Source organism: Podarcis pityusensis, assembly GCF_964106645.2.
Source record: "Podarcis pityusensis genome assembly, chromosome: 2".
NCBI classification, from domain to species: Eukaryota; Metazoa; Chordata; class Lepidosauria; order Squamata; family Lacertidae; genus Podarcis; species Podarcis pityusensis.
In genome coordinates, this window is record NC_138029.1 from 23,877,843 (window position 1) to 23,894,033 (window position 16,191).

The window sequence follows — 16,191 nt, forward strand, 5'->3', positions numbered from 1 at the left end:
AGCTGTGTCCCAGTGCTATGCTCTGGCAATGATCCTGCAGGTAGGAGTGTAACAGAGCCGTTCCAGGAGAATATCATAGTATCAAAAGCCATTCAGAGGTCAAGACGAATAAACAGTTATCATTCCCCTGATATAAGGAATCAACCAGGGTGATCAAGACTGTTTCAGCGCTAAACCCTGGCCTGAAACCAGATCAAAATGGGTCCAAGATATCGGTAAGAACACAACGATAATAAAGAGTGTAATCCAGTCCCACTTATTTTTGCTACAAAGTTCAGTGGAACCAGGACTGGATACAAAATCTGGAGGAATTTGTAAAGGTAACTGACAAGACAACAGGTAATACTGGGGGACATGTCTTACATTGCTAGAAGATCTACAAAAGGAGGTAGGAAGCTTTAATTTCCATCTAGACAACCCACTCCCAATTATTGGGGACGACCAATCATCATTCTCCAAACACAAGGTTCTTGCCTGAAGCGCTAGCTATTTTTTTTTTACATATTGGAGCCAAATTGCAGAATATGAACTATCACAATACCTAAAATTAATTATATGCCTAGGACACAGAGTATGATAATTACTGCATTATAGCATATGCCTCATATTACTCCAGGCAGAAAATATTATTTATAGTGTGTATCCCAAGGCTGGCTCCTGAGCTGTGAACTGAGGTTGAAAAGAAGCAAGCATCCTATCAGTCTATCAAACCTGACACAGTACATCCATCAGATGGGAAATAATCCCAAAGGGTTTTAATTGAGTTCAACATAATTTATTAGGACAAGGACCTTCACTTGAATATTTTTCATAGCTGTCCTCCTTTTTTAATAAGAAATCAATATATGAAACAGATTTTTAGCCCAACACAAAAATCAATAAAGGTCAAATTTTCAGATTTATTTTATATATATATATATAAAATACAAACTTTTTGTGGTATTGGTTATGAAGAACTCAGAGAGCTTTTAAGCCTCTGAATCACAATATTCTGTCACGCTGTATCACAAGCCAAATCTCACCATGCAATATGCAATGCATGCTGAATAGACTTCAGGCAGAATACCATGCAATGGACTTACTCTGCCTTAGCCAGAGAAGGTGCTATAGGTAGACATTTAAACAAGGAGAAAAAAGTTGTGTTCAGTATAAAACTCAGAACACTGCTTTTGCCCTTTGGATTTTCATGTTAATGTTTCAGAAACCAGTGCTTTCTGAAGAAGCAGAATACCACTGGAAAATATACACTTTACAGTCTGATACCATTTCTGCTAATGGTGGGGTACATTCATAGTCCTCCCCTGGTTCAGCAGCACTTATTAGGATCGCTGATTTCCTCATTCCTCTGCATAACACAACTGGGCTTTCAAATTTTAAGCCAAGAGCACAGAAGGAGCGAAGACCGTTCTGGTCTCCTTTCAGGCATGCAAGACCTGTGCAAATTGGCTGGGGAGCTTTTCATTGCACATAGGATCCTACTTTAAGTGCAAGCCAAAGCAGGTTAAAACTATACATAAAGCTGCCCAGGAGATAACTCTCGGAATTTCTTTTTTGATGATTTGTCATTATTAGAAACTCATCTTGCATATTGACACTACACATGTTAATATCTCTTAGTAAAACTAAACGAAAAACCCACAGACAAACTTCAAATGCAGATTTCAAATGGAAATTAGTTGCACCACGAAGAGGGTAGAAAAATCCCAAGACATGCACGTAGTCTTACTTTCTTTGGTTTGGACGCACCTTATCTTGGACCTTTCTTTTACCCTGTAACCACAGGCAAGTTATTACTTTTGGGCATTGAACGAAACCACTATAATTCTATAAGCAAAAAACAAACAAACCCCAGTCCCACCTGGTACAATTATAGGGGGTTCCATTCACTATCTACTCCACAACTCTCTTTGGGTTTTACCTGCAAGTACTTTATGGAGAACATTCCTTCACAGAGAACTAGCAAGAACATACCCTCCCAACTCAACAGGAGGAGAAAAGTGATCATAGCCCAGTCCTCATGCTTTCTCTGCCAGCAATTTAATCCTTAGAAGGCCATGTACCAATAGCACTGCCTCAAAACATGTTAGCTTGCCTTCATGAAAAAAACAGGAATGGGTATCTTCAGAAGTATATCTTCAGAAACTGATATGTTTTTTCCTAATTTGTGGATTTCACAATTTCAAGAATTGTGTCTGCAGATTCATTACAGACTAGAGGGAGGCTGAGCAGGGTGCTTTCCTGAATTCAAAAGCCAATCTGTTATACTCAAGCAGAGAAGTAACCATGGTTGCATCCATACCATACATTTAAAGCACTTTTCAAAGTTATGGCTTCACCAAAAGAATCCTGGGAACTGTAGTTTGTTAAAGGGGTTGGGAATAATAGCTTGGAGACACACTGCAGAACCTAGGATTTTTTGGGAAGGAAGAGCCATGACTGTTAACAGTTGCAAACAGTTCAAAATTGAACTATTAACATCAGTGGCAATCACACTTCATCCATTGCTCCGAAACGTCTCTCACACACCTTGTTTATTTCTATACAAAATCTTCTGGGTTCAGTTTAAAGTAACTATAGTCTGGTATTGCATCTTGTCTCCAAACCATGATTTGAACCTGCAGTTTGATGTGGGTTTGCAAACCATGGTTTAGAGGTTAGCTCGAACCACAAATTTGCCTCAGCAAATTTTACCTCAGCAAACAATGCTTAGCAAAAAACAAAAAGCAAACAAATAATAATAATAAACCCAGGAAGTGGAAGAAGGAACCCATGGACAAGAATGGGAAAGCACTTTGCTTTTGTGCTACGTTTTAATTAAACCTATGAGTCACACTACAACTAACTGCAAATAGTAGCAGGACTACTATCTGGTCCATTTGAGAAGGCACAGTATGCCTGTTGTCATAGCAACATGTTTAAGACAATCTCGAAGGAGCTCTCTTGCCTGCCTTCTCTTCAGTACACAGAAAACATGAAAAATGGTTTATGTGTGTGTTTTCATCTAATACACTGGAATATGAACCTATGTTTTCTGTAGTTTCTTTTTGGCGAACAATCACTTCAACGTCATCCTGCAGTTGATCCCTGCATTGCTGGGGGTTGGACTAGATGACCCTCGGGGTCCCTTCCAACTCTACAGTACAATGATTCTAGACTTATGTGACATACATCTCTGCGGCTCACTACAAATTACTACTCTGAGCTCAGGAAGGCTTAGGAGATATAAACAGTATGTGACCAATGCAGCAGAGCCCATGCAGATTCCCCAAAATGTTATTGAGCTTTGAGGAAGAGAAATCAGAGTTTGTTTATGTCCCTGCTGTTGATTTAAAAACAGAGCAAGGGATAATAATAATAAATAATAATAATAATAATAATAATAATATATTATTTATACCCCACCCATCTGGCTGAGTTTCCCCAGCCACTCAATACAGCATTAAAAACTTCCCTAAACAGGGCTGCCTTCAGATGTCTTTTAAAGATAAGATAGCTACTTATTTCCTTCACATCTGAAGGGAGGGCATTCCACAGGGCGGGCGCCACTACCGAGAAGGCCCTCTTTCTGGTTCCCTGTAACCTCACTTCTCGCAATGAGGGAACCGCCAGAAGGCCCTCGGTGCTGGACCTCAGTGTCCAGACAGAACGATGGAGGTGGAGATGCTCCTGCAGGTATACAGGACCGAGGCCGTTTATGGCTTTAAAGGTCAGCACCAACACTTTGAATAGTGCTCGGAAACGTACTGGGAGCCAATGCAGATCTCTCAGAACCGGTGTTATGCAGTCCCGGCGGCCACTCCCAGTCACCAGTCTAGCTGCCGCATTCTGGATTAATTGTAGTTTCCGGGTCACCTTCAAAGGTAGCCCCGGGATGGGTGCCTTAGCTATTCTCTTACTAATTAGAGGGGAGGTAACCAGCCTCTCTCTCTCTCTCTCTCTCTCTCTCTCTCTCTCTCTCTCTCTGTGTGTGTGTACATGTGTTCAGCCTAGGAGCCAAGACAACAAAAAGAAGGCAATGGCTGCTACTTGGTGAAGATGAGCTGAAGTGAGAAAGACTGCGCTAGATGGAGTAACAGGAGGAATGCCATAGGAAATGAGTAAAATAACAAGTTTCTGGTTGAAACCACCAAGTGAGGAAGGAGATCATGAGGTGTAGCACTCCCAGAATTCCACCTGTTCCCCACAGCAGTCTAGGAATACAACTGTGCTCTATCTTCGGCACCAGAAGGGGATAAAAGGATGCAAAACAGGGGTGGCCAACATGGTGCCCTCCAGATGTTGCTGGACTACAACTCCCATGACCTCTGACCACCGAGCTGTGCTGGCTGGGGCTGAGGGGAGTTGGGAATTTCAATGCCCGCGATCCACGTTTGCTATCCCTGGTCTAGAATGATGAATGGCAGGGATAGGCATTATCATGTTGAGGACTTCAGTCCCTGTTGAAAGTCATTGGTTCAGGGGCTGCACACCAGTAGGGAGCAGAGCAGGAATGGAACCACAGGTGTGTCCCTGTCTTTCTTTCTGCCACCCCTTTTTTCTCTTCCTGCTGCTCTTTTTTGCCACTCCCATAAAATTAGGCCAAATATACTGAGGGAGTGAGCAGGTTGCCCAACCCTGCTCTACTGGGAGTGAGTGGAGTTGTTCACATGACAGGGAGGAGTCCATAGGGATTAAGCACTGCAACTAGGAACTGTCATCCTAGGTAATCATTGGAAATTAGGCAAGGGTTTTTTTTGTTTTGTTTTGTTTTTTGTTTTAAGTTCACAAATCTTCCCTACCCAGAAGCCTCTTTTCAAGCCCGTGTATCTCCCTGGACACCCAGGATAATACCAGTTTAAGTATTAAAGCAGCAGTCTATGTTATTTTCCTGGTATGCTTTAATGTATATGGAGGGAGAGATAGAATGTGTGTTAAACATTTCCCCATTGACATTAAAAGTGGAACTTTAAAAAAATCAATTCCTTTTGCCTGGATTGCATACTGTGCCTTTAAGCATTAGGAAGAGAAATGTTCCTGAATCAGATTAATGAGTCTCTCGGAATGCTTCACTCACTGTATTGCTGCTTCTACCACAGAGTAAGAAGACAAATTATAGCTTAAGGCAGAACAGAGACTACCTGCAGCATTATATGCTACATATAAAAATAATGGCATGAAATCACAATTATGTGGTCTGCAGTAATAAACAAACAAACACATAAATAAATGTATGCAGTTCTAATTTCTTACATTAGGATCCCAACAACCTGATTTAATTCTTAAGAGATGTTTAAAAGGACTTGCTGCGTATTTGCTTTGTTATAGTAATGCACTACTGCCCTCCTGTGGTTTGCAAATTTAAAGAAAACTTATTATACTCAGTTTAAAATTACAGACATGTGTGCACACACAAACAAACACACTTTTGTGTATTGTATATCTGAAGTATCATAGCGGTAGAATCCATCATGCCAAGGAAACCTGTAGACAAAGTTGTTTCATATTACTTCCTGCAACAGTATTTGCAAAAGTCAGTCTTCAGAAGCAATTCACTGACTACTTAGGTAAAAAAAGATAAAGGTAAAGGACCCCTGAACGGGTTAGGTCTAGTCAAAGGCAACTATGAGGTGCGGCACTCATCTCACTTTTCAGGCCAAGGGAGCTTTCCGGGTCATGTGGACAGCATGACTAAACTGCTACTGGCGCAACGGGACACTGTGATGAGTGCCAGAGTGCATGGAAATGTCATTTACCTTCCTGCCACAGCGGTACCTATTTATCTACTTGCACTGGTGCGCTTTCGAACTGCTAGGTTGGCAGAAGCTGGGACAGAGCAACAGGCGCTCACTCTATCGCATGGATTCGAACCTCCAACCTTCCGGTCGGCAAGCCCAAGAGGCTCAGTGTTTTAGACCACAGCGCCACCTGCGTCTACTTACCTGGCTACTTACAATATAATGGGTCATCCACATTCATGGGTGATTGAAGGTTGATTGGAGGTGGAGGAGAACAAATAAAGAAGCAGCAATCTGTGAAAGGCATTTAAACAGACCACAACTTCTTTTGAAAGGAGCATGTCCTACCATGTATCTCATAAAACTAGCATGGATAGGATAGTTCAAACGTCTTTTGACCCCTTATCCAGGGAGATTGCCATGGAAAAGTCATCTACTGATTGCCCAGCAATTGTATAAGGTAATTGGTCTCCCTTGTGGGCAAAGGTGCCAACTCTTGGGGCCCTGGTCCCTTTGGCCCTCCCTCAATAAAATATGTAGGGATGTTGCCCCCCCTCCCAATATTTTCTGCAAGTTGACACCCCCTCCCCTCCTGCCTCCTGCCCTCCCTTGGGCAGCCACCTCACCGCTAACTGGGCACCGCCCTCTTTTCCCAAGCCATGATTTAGCTTAACATGTGGACGCGGGTGGCGCTGTGGGTTAAACCACAGAGCCTAGGACTTGCTGATCAGAAGGTCAGCAGTTCAAATCCCCACAACGGGGTGAGCTCCCGTTGCTCGGTCCCTGCTCCTGCCAACCTAGCAGTTCAAAAGCACGTCAAAGTGCAAGTGGATAAATAGGTACCGCTCTGGCGGGAAGGTCAACGGCATTTTCATGCGCTGCTCTGGTTCGCCAGAAGCGGTTTAGTCATGACCCGGAAGCTGTATGCCGGCTCCCTCGGCCAATAAAGCGAGATGAGCGCCACAACCCCAGAGTCGGCCATAACTGGACCTAATGGTCAGGGGTTCCTTTACCTTTACCATGTGGACTAGGTTTATGTTTTCACCAAACTAAAAGATTTAGTGCCACCTGCAAACCTGGCCACCTCACTCTTCAAAACCCTAACTCCAAATCATTTATGAACTAGTTAAAAAGCATTGATCTCAATACAGTTCTTTGTGGGACCCCACTGTTTACACCTCTCTTTTGCAAGGAATGTATAACATTCCAATTCTCCCCCTAACGCTTAGATTTTCCCAGATCTGCATTGGTCCTTCTGCCTAAGTTTCAGCAAGAGAGAAAAATTCAGCCAATGTACATTCTCCATGAAAACACAACCTATGAAAAATAAAACCTCAAGGGAGATTAAACATGAAAAGGCAGAACAAAAGTCTTATCAAAACGATCGTGAACTATTTCTTTCTAACTCCCATAAGGAGCATCTCTACCCCCATCATTCACAGCCCAGACACTGAGGTCCAGCTCTGAGGGCTTTCTGGCGGTTCCCTCACTGTGACAAGTGAGGTTACAGGGAACCAGGCAGAGGGCCTTCTCGGTAGTGGTGCCCACCCTGTGGAACGCCCTCCCATCAAACGTCAAACAGATAAACAATTATATGACTTTTAGAAGACATCTGAAGGCAGCCCTGTACAGGGAAGTTTTTAATGTTTGAAGTTTTATTGTGTTTTAATATTTTGCTGGAAGCTGCCCATAGTACCTGGGGCAACTCAGTCAGATGGAGCAGCATATAAAGAATAAAATCATCATCATCATCATCATCCACCCCCAAAAGGTAGGGTGTCTAGTCTACCTTCCTTGACTAACAGGGCTTTTGATAAAGCGTGTTCTCCTTCATGGAGAGCACGTGTTGCGGTGGGGGCCGCCAGGACACTCCAAAGTTGGGGGGCGGGCTAATTGATCGTTGGCCACTGATGCGACTGGGGCTTCCCTTGTTGTTGGGAAGAAGTTAATGTTGCCATTTATTGATTGACAGCCGGAAATAGTAAAACTCCTTGCATGAGGCTAGGGCTTCCTCTTTTCGCCCGTGCATCAGATTGCCCGTCCCTCCCTCCCTAGAATAGGGTTGTTTGCTTTGACCTTGCTATGCCTGTCATGGGGTTGTCTGCTTTGGAGCGGGAGCCTGGTAGGAATTTTGTCCATCTGGCTGATTGGCTGGGGCCATTTGGTTTTTGCCTACTGCGTAGCAAATCAACACAACTTATAAGGTTCGCGGTTAGGCATTGGTTTATGGTTTGGTTGGTTGAGGGGCATGGATTGGCTGTGCCTGCCCCTCTAACGCTGCTGCTGCAAGGGATTCCGTTAAAGGAATTGGGAGCTAACTCTTACTTGTCCACTCTGTCAAGGGGGCTTGGGCCATAGCAATGAGCTCCTGGTTGCATTTGGGGTTCAAAATGTATTCCCCCAAGTGTATTCCCCCATTCTGACTTTCGCATCGTGCGGAATGTCAGTCTGTCCCCCATGGTGGGGGCAGATAGTCGCAACCAATGCCTACGCAACCACTCACAAATTTGTATTTTAATAAAGTTGTGGCCAAAATTATGCCAAAAATCTTAAACAAAAACTTCTGTGTGATGTGTGAGTTATTGGGGTGGACCTGGGGACCTCGACACGCAAGTTCTATTTCCATCTCTTGTCTGAACTATTTCAAGACTCAGGGCCAAAGCCTGAGTCCCACAAGTGATATAGATTCAAAGCTGCACTGTTTTTCTGTATTTATTTTTTACTCAGATCTGCATTATTTTGAGATTGATCTAAGCAAGATTCATATATATAATCTTTGTGTTTCATCAATTTATTGTGATAAGCAGGAATGCTGGTCAGCAGGATTGCATCAAAAGACCTTAGGATTTTTAATTAAACTGTGAAGGCAGAAGCCTTGAATGCAGAGTAAAGGGTTTTAATTTCCTCAAGTTAATTATCAGAAATCCCTCTGATGTATTTCAACCTTTTTCATAAACTTGTAACCAATTGAAGCTTCTTGTATTTAGTCTTTATTTGCTCTTGTAAAAGTGGAGGTTACTGAAAGCAAAAATGTAACGGAAGAAAATGTCATGGGAAGACGAATGCCAGGGACTTTTTTGTGTTTTTTTAAAGCTTTTTACCACAGCTATCAGTTTTAAAAGCAACACAAAATCCTTCCGATTAAGAATACTGTTAATTTGAACAATACAGAATGTTTGGCATGGTTTACACACAGAAATTCTTTGTTATATTATGCAAAGAACAAAACAAGTATGAAATTACAAGCTAATATTCAGGATCTAAGGGAAGCAGCTAACATATTTTAAATCTAGCTGCCTGTTTGTAGGACTACAGTTTTAAAGCACAGGCAAACCTTCTTTCAGAAATGCAGTTCTGCAGGGAACAGATTTTTCCAGTATATTTTAAAGCATGCACACACACACACACACACACACACACACACACGTACTCACAATAGCTGTAATCTCACTGGAAATGACTTCCTATCTTCCAGCACCAGATTAAGCCCCTTTTATTTCCCCTGTTCTTTTAGTGTTTATATTTAGACTTATTTTAGCCTGGATATTCATTTTATTCTGAGGCTAAGTTGCTTCAGGTTGTGCCCATTGATTTCCCTCCGCTGACATCAGCGTAAAGTGAAGGAAGGTGAATTTTGCAAACTTCTTCTTGATGTGACCCTCAGCACCGTTTTAAGTAAAATAAAATAAATGAATAAATTATATTCCACATCAAGTATAACATAGGCGAGAAATATCTATAAATGCAAGGGGGGGAAATAAATAAATATGTTGTAACGGTCAGCTTGTTAGCGATTTCAAGTCACTTATGTGTGATGCTTCATCATATATTTATAGATAGGCTTTGGGGTTTTAACATTGTAACGGGGGGGGGGGGAGGAAATGATCCTATTATATATATAAAAAATGAAGTCCTCTTCTGAAGATACTTTTCTATAGCAAAGACCTGCTTTTTAATACACAAACACACAGGGCCGGATTTAGTTTTGATGAGGCCCTAAGCTACTGAAGGTAATGGGGCCCTTTATATGTCCAGCTGTCCTTTGTCGCTGTTTTTTTGTGTTGAATATATGCTATATGGTAATTTATGGACCTAATAGGTATCTAAAGCCATTTGATTTCTTTTTTTATCTTATATTTTGGAAATGTACATTCAGGGGTTTTTTCCTTTAAATTTTTTTGGGGGCCGCCAAGAGAGTGGGGCCCTAAACAATAGCTTGTTTAGCTTATAGCTTATTTAGCTTACATGTAAATCCGGCACTGCACACACAGACTCTTTAAAAAGTAAAATTGAATCCAATGTTGTGTGAGTGAAATTCTACTCAGACAAAAACCTGCAACTTGATCTCAGGGACCACTGTGCAAAATTTGGTTATGATATCTTAAGAGGTGTTGAAATGCACAGTGAACAAGCAACTTTCTAAAGCTTTTAAGTCAGGTACAGGCAAACTCCGGTCCTCCAGATGTTTGGGACTACGATTCCCATCATCCCTAGCTAACAAGACCAGTGGTCAGGGATGGTGGGAATTGTAGTCCCAAACACCTGGAGGGCTTGAGTTTGCCTATGGCTGATTTAAGTGGATGAGCAGCGATAACTAATATTAGAAGATTCAATGCATCCTAAAGAGGTGACACATATGAACTGGGATCTGAATTTTGGAAAGCAAAAAATAACCCTGGAAAGAAATGTTGTGGATGCAAATGAAACAATTTAAAAGGAGAAAATTACCTTGAAGAAGGCAATATGTACTTGGAATACTGAAAACGACAGAAAAGGATGGAGGGAGCCTGCCTTGTTACAAATGGGAGAGCGAACCAAAACAATAATAATGAGTTGCAACAGATTTAGGGCAGCAGCAATGTAGGAAACACCACTTATTTTTGAAGGGATAGCTGAGAGCCCAGTAAAAATCAGTAACTTCACCTCCAATAGCAGACACAATGCATGGCATTGCCCTTAAGCAAAAAGGGGGAAGTACATCATTAATGAAGGAAGCAAAACATACCCCTATCTGCATAAATTGTCATTTACCTCAATACACAGCACCATTTGACAGATGGAATCATTGACCAAGACAGCGTTCCCAGCCTACCATTTGCCTGTTAAAGGTATCCATTTGAGAACAGCAATAAGTTTAATGAGGCTTGCATGCAAGGATAACTTGCTGATCTCTGGGGGAGGGAGAAAATATGAATAAAATAATGATATAGTGCAATTCTATATACTGTAATTTTATGGAGGTGTGGCAATGAGAGAAACCTTAAGCGGGAGCACCATGTTTCTCATGCAGTGAGGTAGAATTGTGTAAATCTCCACCTGCAAACATATATATTCATCCCTATTAACATAGGGTGCTTCCAGTTTGAATCATGATGGGTTCTCCCCTCAAAAAGTATCTCCCATTCATTCATGCCCTCTGGCACTTTTGCCTGAATGCCCCTCTCACACTGCCATGCAGCATTACATTTTTTTGAAATCTGTATATATATTTTTTCCTAATTTAGAAACAGCAGTTGTTTGTGAATGACAAAGCACAGCGGGGCAGAGAGTAGATGGGCGAGATCCCTTCTGAAACTTGAACTTTGTAAGTTCTGAGCAGGACAATGCCAGAACTGACTCAGCCATGCCAATTTCATAAAAGGCCATGTTATACATTGACTTTTTGTGCCTTTTTAAATATTTGTGCTTCTTGTTCACAGACTCATTCCTGCTAGTTAGCACACACTATGTGATCCATCATCTTATATGTGGCACAGCCGTGTACTACACTGCTTGCTTGCTAAAGGGCGAGGGAATCATCATAAAGAGTTATTTATGGCAGCTCTGAGTCACCTACCTCTTGCGAGGTGAAAACTGAGGAGTCTTACTTATTTATAGCCAAGACTTGTACTGATACATTCTGCTGGCCTTTAACATGAAACTGTGGTAAAGATAGTTTAAAATTAGACAACACAGAAGCACATCACCTGTGATGAACAAGACCGTAACGGTTAACCCTTCCCCCACAAACCACCGCCTTTTCCGGTGCTTCGGCCTGAAGCCAATCTTGTTCTGTTCCAAGGTTCCTGAATAACGCTAGGGAAGCATTGGCAAGGGCAAGAGCAGCACCAGATTCTGAAAGAACTTCAGTGCAGAACCTCGGCGACAGGGAGAGAGTGATGTATGCAAATGCTCCTCCACGGTCTTTGCTTTCCTTGCGGGCTGCAGTAAAATTACTTATATATCACTACTACCAATTGTATGAACATATCACCATAGTTCTTTATTTAGGGGTTTTAATGCATTGCTTCAGTGCAACAAATGCAAACCGTTTGTTATTTTGCCCACTATGAGCTGCTCCATCCATTTCATGATTCAGGAGGGCCATAATAATGTATGCAGCTAGATTCACATTACTGTGTGTACACTCACGCCCCGGTTTTTCCACATTCATGATTGTGTATCCGTCTCATTATGATGTTCATCACATCATAATGAGATGTGAGAACACTGTACTAAGCACTGGCTATTCACTAAATGGGCAAGATCCAATGTTGAGCCAGTAGACCCGATGGGACTCCCCTCTTTCCTCTCCTAGGCCTGCTCTTGAGGGTCCCCCAACCTTCTCAAATTATTTTTGAGGGTATGCTGGGGTCTCTGGGGGAGAGGACAAGGAGTCTCATTTGCACAAGTGGAAAGTTATTGTGCAAGCAAGATGACACAATTGTGTATTATGCAACAAAAGCCAATTGTTTCTGAAGAGATGCTCCACTGGAAGAGGTAACCACCTGCTTCTTAAGGAGATCATCATGCCATGATGAATGAAACATCCTCTTTGTAGCCCATGAGCTAAGAGACCATCATTGTTGAGATATTTGACTTCTTGTATTTTCAGTTTAGTCCATTAGCACACAGATTTTTCTAAAGAAGCACAGAGTAAGAATAAATGGACAGTTCTTCTTCTTCTTACCATTTATTAAATTTGTATATTGCCCTTCATCTGAAGATCACAGGGTGGTTTACAACATAAAAATTCAAAATGAGAACACAAAATACAAACAAACACAAACAAATAGCCCCCCTCCCCCCAAAAAAACATTTAAAAGGCCATAGAATGTTTAATCAGCCAAAAGCATGGTTATAAACAAACATTTTTGTCTGATGGAGGGAGGTAAAAAATTGGACTCCCCAAGGATTGGTCTTGGGACCTGTGCTTTTTAACTTGTTCATAAATGACTTAAAGAGTTGGGAATCTATGGTGCAACCAGACTCAGAATACAGTGTACAGTTCTGGTTGCCTTGGCTCAAAAAAGATATTGTAGAGTTGGAAAGGTCTATCCAATTGGATGCTTGCTATACGAACACAAACAATGGATTAATTGTTTCCTAGAAGTAATCAGGACCATCCCTCAAGTAGGATTTGAAGTAAAATATTTTCTAATGCAGCATTTAAGAAGCATCTTCTGCATTCTTTGCTTGGTATGTTTGAGGTAAATAGAAAACAAGTCATCAAGGTTAAGGCACTTGAAAAAACAATTCTTTGCTGGCACTTACTGCCTAGGACAGATCATTACTATCATAAGAGAAAGAAATTCCCTGGATGCAATTTTGCCTCCTCCTGTCTAGCCATCTGAGCACCCCTAAGACAACAGCTTGAAGCCTGGAAAAGACTTTTCTATCAGTTCTGCTTAAGATTTGAGCAGTGATTTGGGTTCGTTATTCTTTTCACTGCACAAGCCAGTTGGCATCCTCTGTGGTGGTTAGGCATTCTAGTGTGACTGTGTTCAGATACATGATTTGAACGATAAATTGAGAAGGCATTTAATCAGGGTTGTGCGTATGCTGTGATTGCACCAGGCAGGTTCTGAAATTAATGTCATTTTCTGGAGAACTCCAGTTTTCATTAGGGGGGAAAGCCAGCCTCTAGCTCTTAAATCTGGAGGGGAATATAGGCTTGACATTGTAATTACAAACTCACAGAACCCACAAGAAAAGGATGAATGGTATCTGCAGCACTCAGAGTTGGTGGCACTGTTTTCCATGTTCTAGATAGCTCCTTGCCTCTTCTTATGACTATATTTGGTTATATACAAATTTACGCAGACCCTATAATTTTTACAGGTCAGAGAGTTCAGGGGGGTTTTTTTGTAGCAAACTGTAGGTTTGCAATAAAGTCAGAGAAACAAAGTCGTTCAGAATTGTCATGGCTAAAAATTGACCGCTGTTTCTTTAATGCTAAAAGAACTAAATCAGCATGAGTCAGCGGCCTACAATGACTCCTGCAACCTTTCACCAAATGGTACCTGCATATATAGTGTGGTCAATGTTAGTGTTGGGTGCGGGTTGGTTGGATGGTAGAAAGCTGGTTGCGTTTGGTGTGTGTAAAAGCTGTCAGTCGTGGTTGGAGAAGAAGACTTTTTAAGAATAAAAGCAGCAATACTCTGCAAGAATACTCTTTCTCAAAGACTCTTTTGTGCCAACTAAGGACTAGGCAAAGGAGTAAAATGGAGGTCAGAACCTTTTCTTTTTCAAACACTGAATTTCACAGACACTACGAGAAATGCTTAATTCTCAGGAACAGCCTGGATAGCTCAGTCAGTTAGAGCATGGTGCTAAGAATGCAAAGGCTGCAGGTATGAGACAGCTGAATATTCCTGCATTGCAGGGAGTTGGACTAGATGGTCCTCAGGGTCCCTTCCAACTCTACAATTCTATGATTCTATGAAATCCACTCTTTGCAGCAACATAAGTTTCCGTGAAAGCTCTTAAGCTGCAAAACACCATACGAAGTGGGTGGGTTTATTTGCTTGTGTTTATCCGTCAAGAAATTACATAAAAGAAAAATAAGAGGATAATATTGTCAAGAACTGACTATTATTAAGTCACAGCTTTATTGGATTATCTGAAAATAGGTAAGGATAAACTCAGTTAATGCAAATGCGTGATTTTTTTAATTTTTTTTGCTGTGCAAGGTGCTAATCTTCTATTAATTTGTGTACATTAAAAAATGTGTGACAGGCTGCAGAGCTCAGTTAGCATCTGTAGCAGGGTGGGAGAGAGAGTCTGCATGAATGCGTGTGTGTATTATACATACTTAGATTCTCACACACACTCCTAAAAGCTAAATTCAAAAAAGATGCAGTGGAAGGGACTTAACACAAGACGAGCCCTGCTGGATGTGACCAAAGGTCCAATTTAATCCAGCGTTCCGATTCCTACAGGGACATCAGATATTCAAGGGTACTTTGCTTCTGAACATGGCACATTCAACTTATCTATCCTCTGCAAACTTGTCTAATCCCTGTTAAAAGCTATCTAAGCCATGGTCCTTGACACCAGACCATCAGCGACTTAGAATCTTCTGATAGCAGTTCAATGCCTGAGTCAGAATTCTAGCATCTCTCTTCAGCTCCCTGCCATCCCCCTCCAATCTGCTCCAGAGGGTTGAGACATGGGGTGGTATTCAAAGAGGTTTTACTCCCAGGTAGAATGACTGGAATTAAACAACATGACCAAGGGCGTTATCTGCATTCATAGTTTTTAATCTTAAGGAAGGGTTAAGGAATGGTTTGATAACGTGGATGGACAACAGGACGTCCTACTTTTTACGTTCATAATATGTTATTACCTTGTCCCTTTCATTGCTTAATTTTAAAAATTATTTTATGCTCCTATATTGGTAGAACACTGCTTGTATGTCCTTATGCAGTGTTTTACCTTTTTGACTGCATTCAAACCCTGATTCCCCTCCAGTGGTATTCAAGTGGCAGATAACAAAGGACACAGAAGGTGGGAGGAAGAATTAAAATGTGACACCACAGAGGCAGAGCAGAGCTACCAGCGACCAGCAGCAGGGGCAGAAAATGGTGTTTTGGAAAATGGTGTGGCCGGATATTACTTACATTTGTCGAAGAGAAAGGTAAAAAAAAGTTTTAATTAACAAGTATGCCCTGTGACATTTTAGAATGACATATCTAATATCGTTCTAATGGGGGAAACAATGTTAAACAGGTCAGTGTAGATCTAGTCTAAGTTAAATTCATTTGGTCTACTCTGAGTAAAACTTATTTGAAAACCACTCATCATGGAAGTTTGCAGGATAAAGAGGGTTGTTTGCTAAGATCTTCCTACTTTTCTTTCACAAAAGCCTTGGCTGGTGTAAAGAGCCTTCAATAAGTGGGGGAAGACAGTTAGATACTGCCCAGAACGTTCTTGCAATCCTGCAAATAACATTTGATTTAAAAAAGCAACAACAACTAAGTGTGGAATCAGGGAGCCAGCTAGTCATTCCATATTTTTTTTACCTGCCCAGGTCCCCCCCCCCCCCCCCAGTACCAACAAACACACAACAATCAATGCTATGGGAAAAGTAAATAATAATAAAAAGGTTATACTCCACACTACTGAAGTTCCCTTTCATGATGCCAGTTTCTTGGGAAATGGAAGCATCAATGCAAAAAAGTTGACGAACTATATCCCATTCAGTGTATTGGAATCA

The 16,191-nt window shown here is 41.5% G+C and overlaps 1 protein-coding gene across 3 annotated transcripts in view; it reads right to left on the reverse strand.

Annotated features, from left to right (window-relative positions):
• PRKCA (protein kinase C alpha) overlaps positions 1-16,191 on the reverse strand; it is a 193,426-nt gene that overhangs the window by 27,299 nt on the left and 149,936 nt on the right. For 2 of the 3 annotated variants that reach the window (XM_080994552.1, XM_080994554.1), the window contains exon 9: positions 1,747-1,770. The exons of the other annotated variant lie outside the window; for it this stretch is intronic. In XM_080994552.1, the coding sequence (XP_080850678.1) occupies positions 1,747-1,770 (24 nt within the window). The remainder of the gene's footprint in view (positions 1-1,746; positions 1,771-16,191) is intronic. 3 annotated transcript variants of the gene reach the window in all.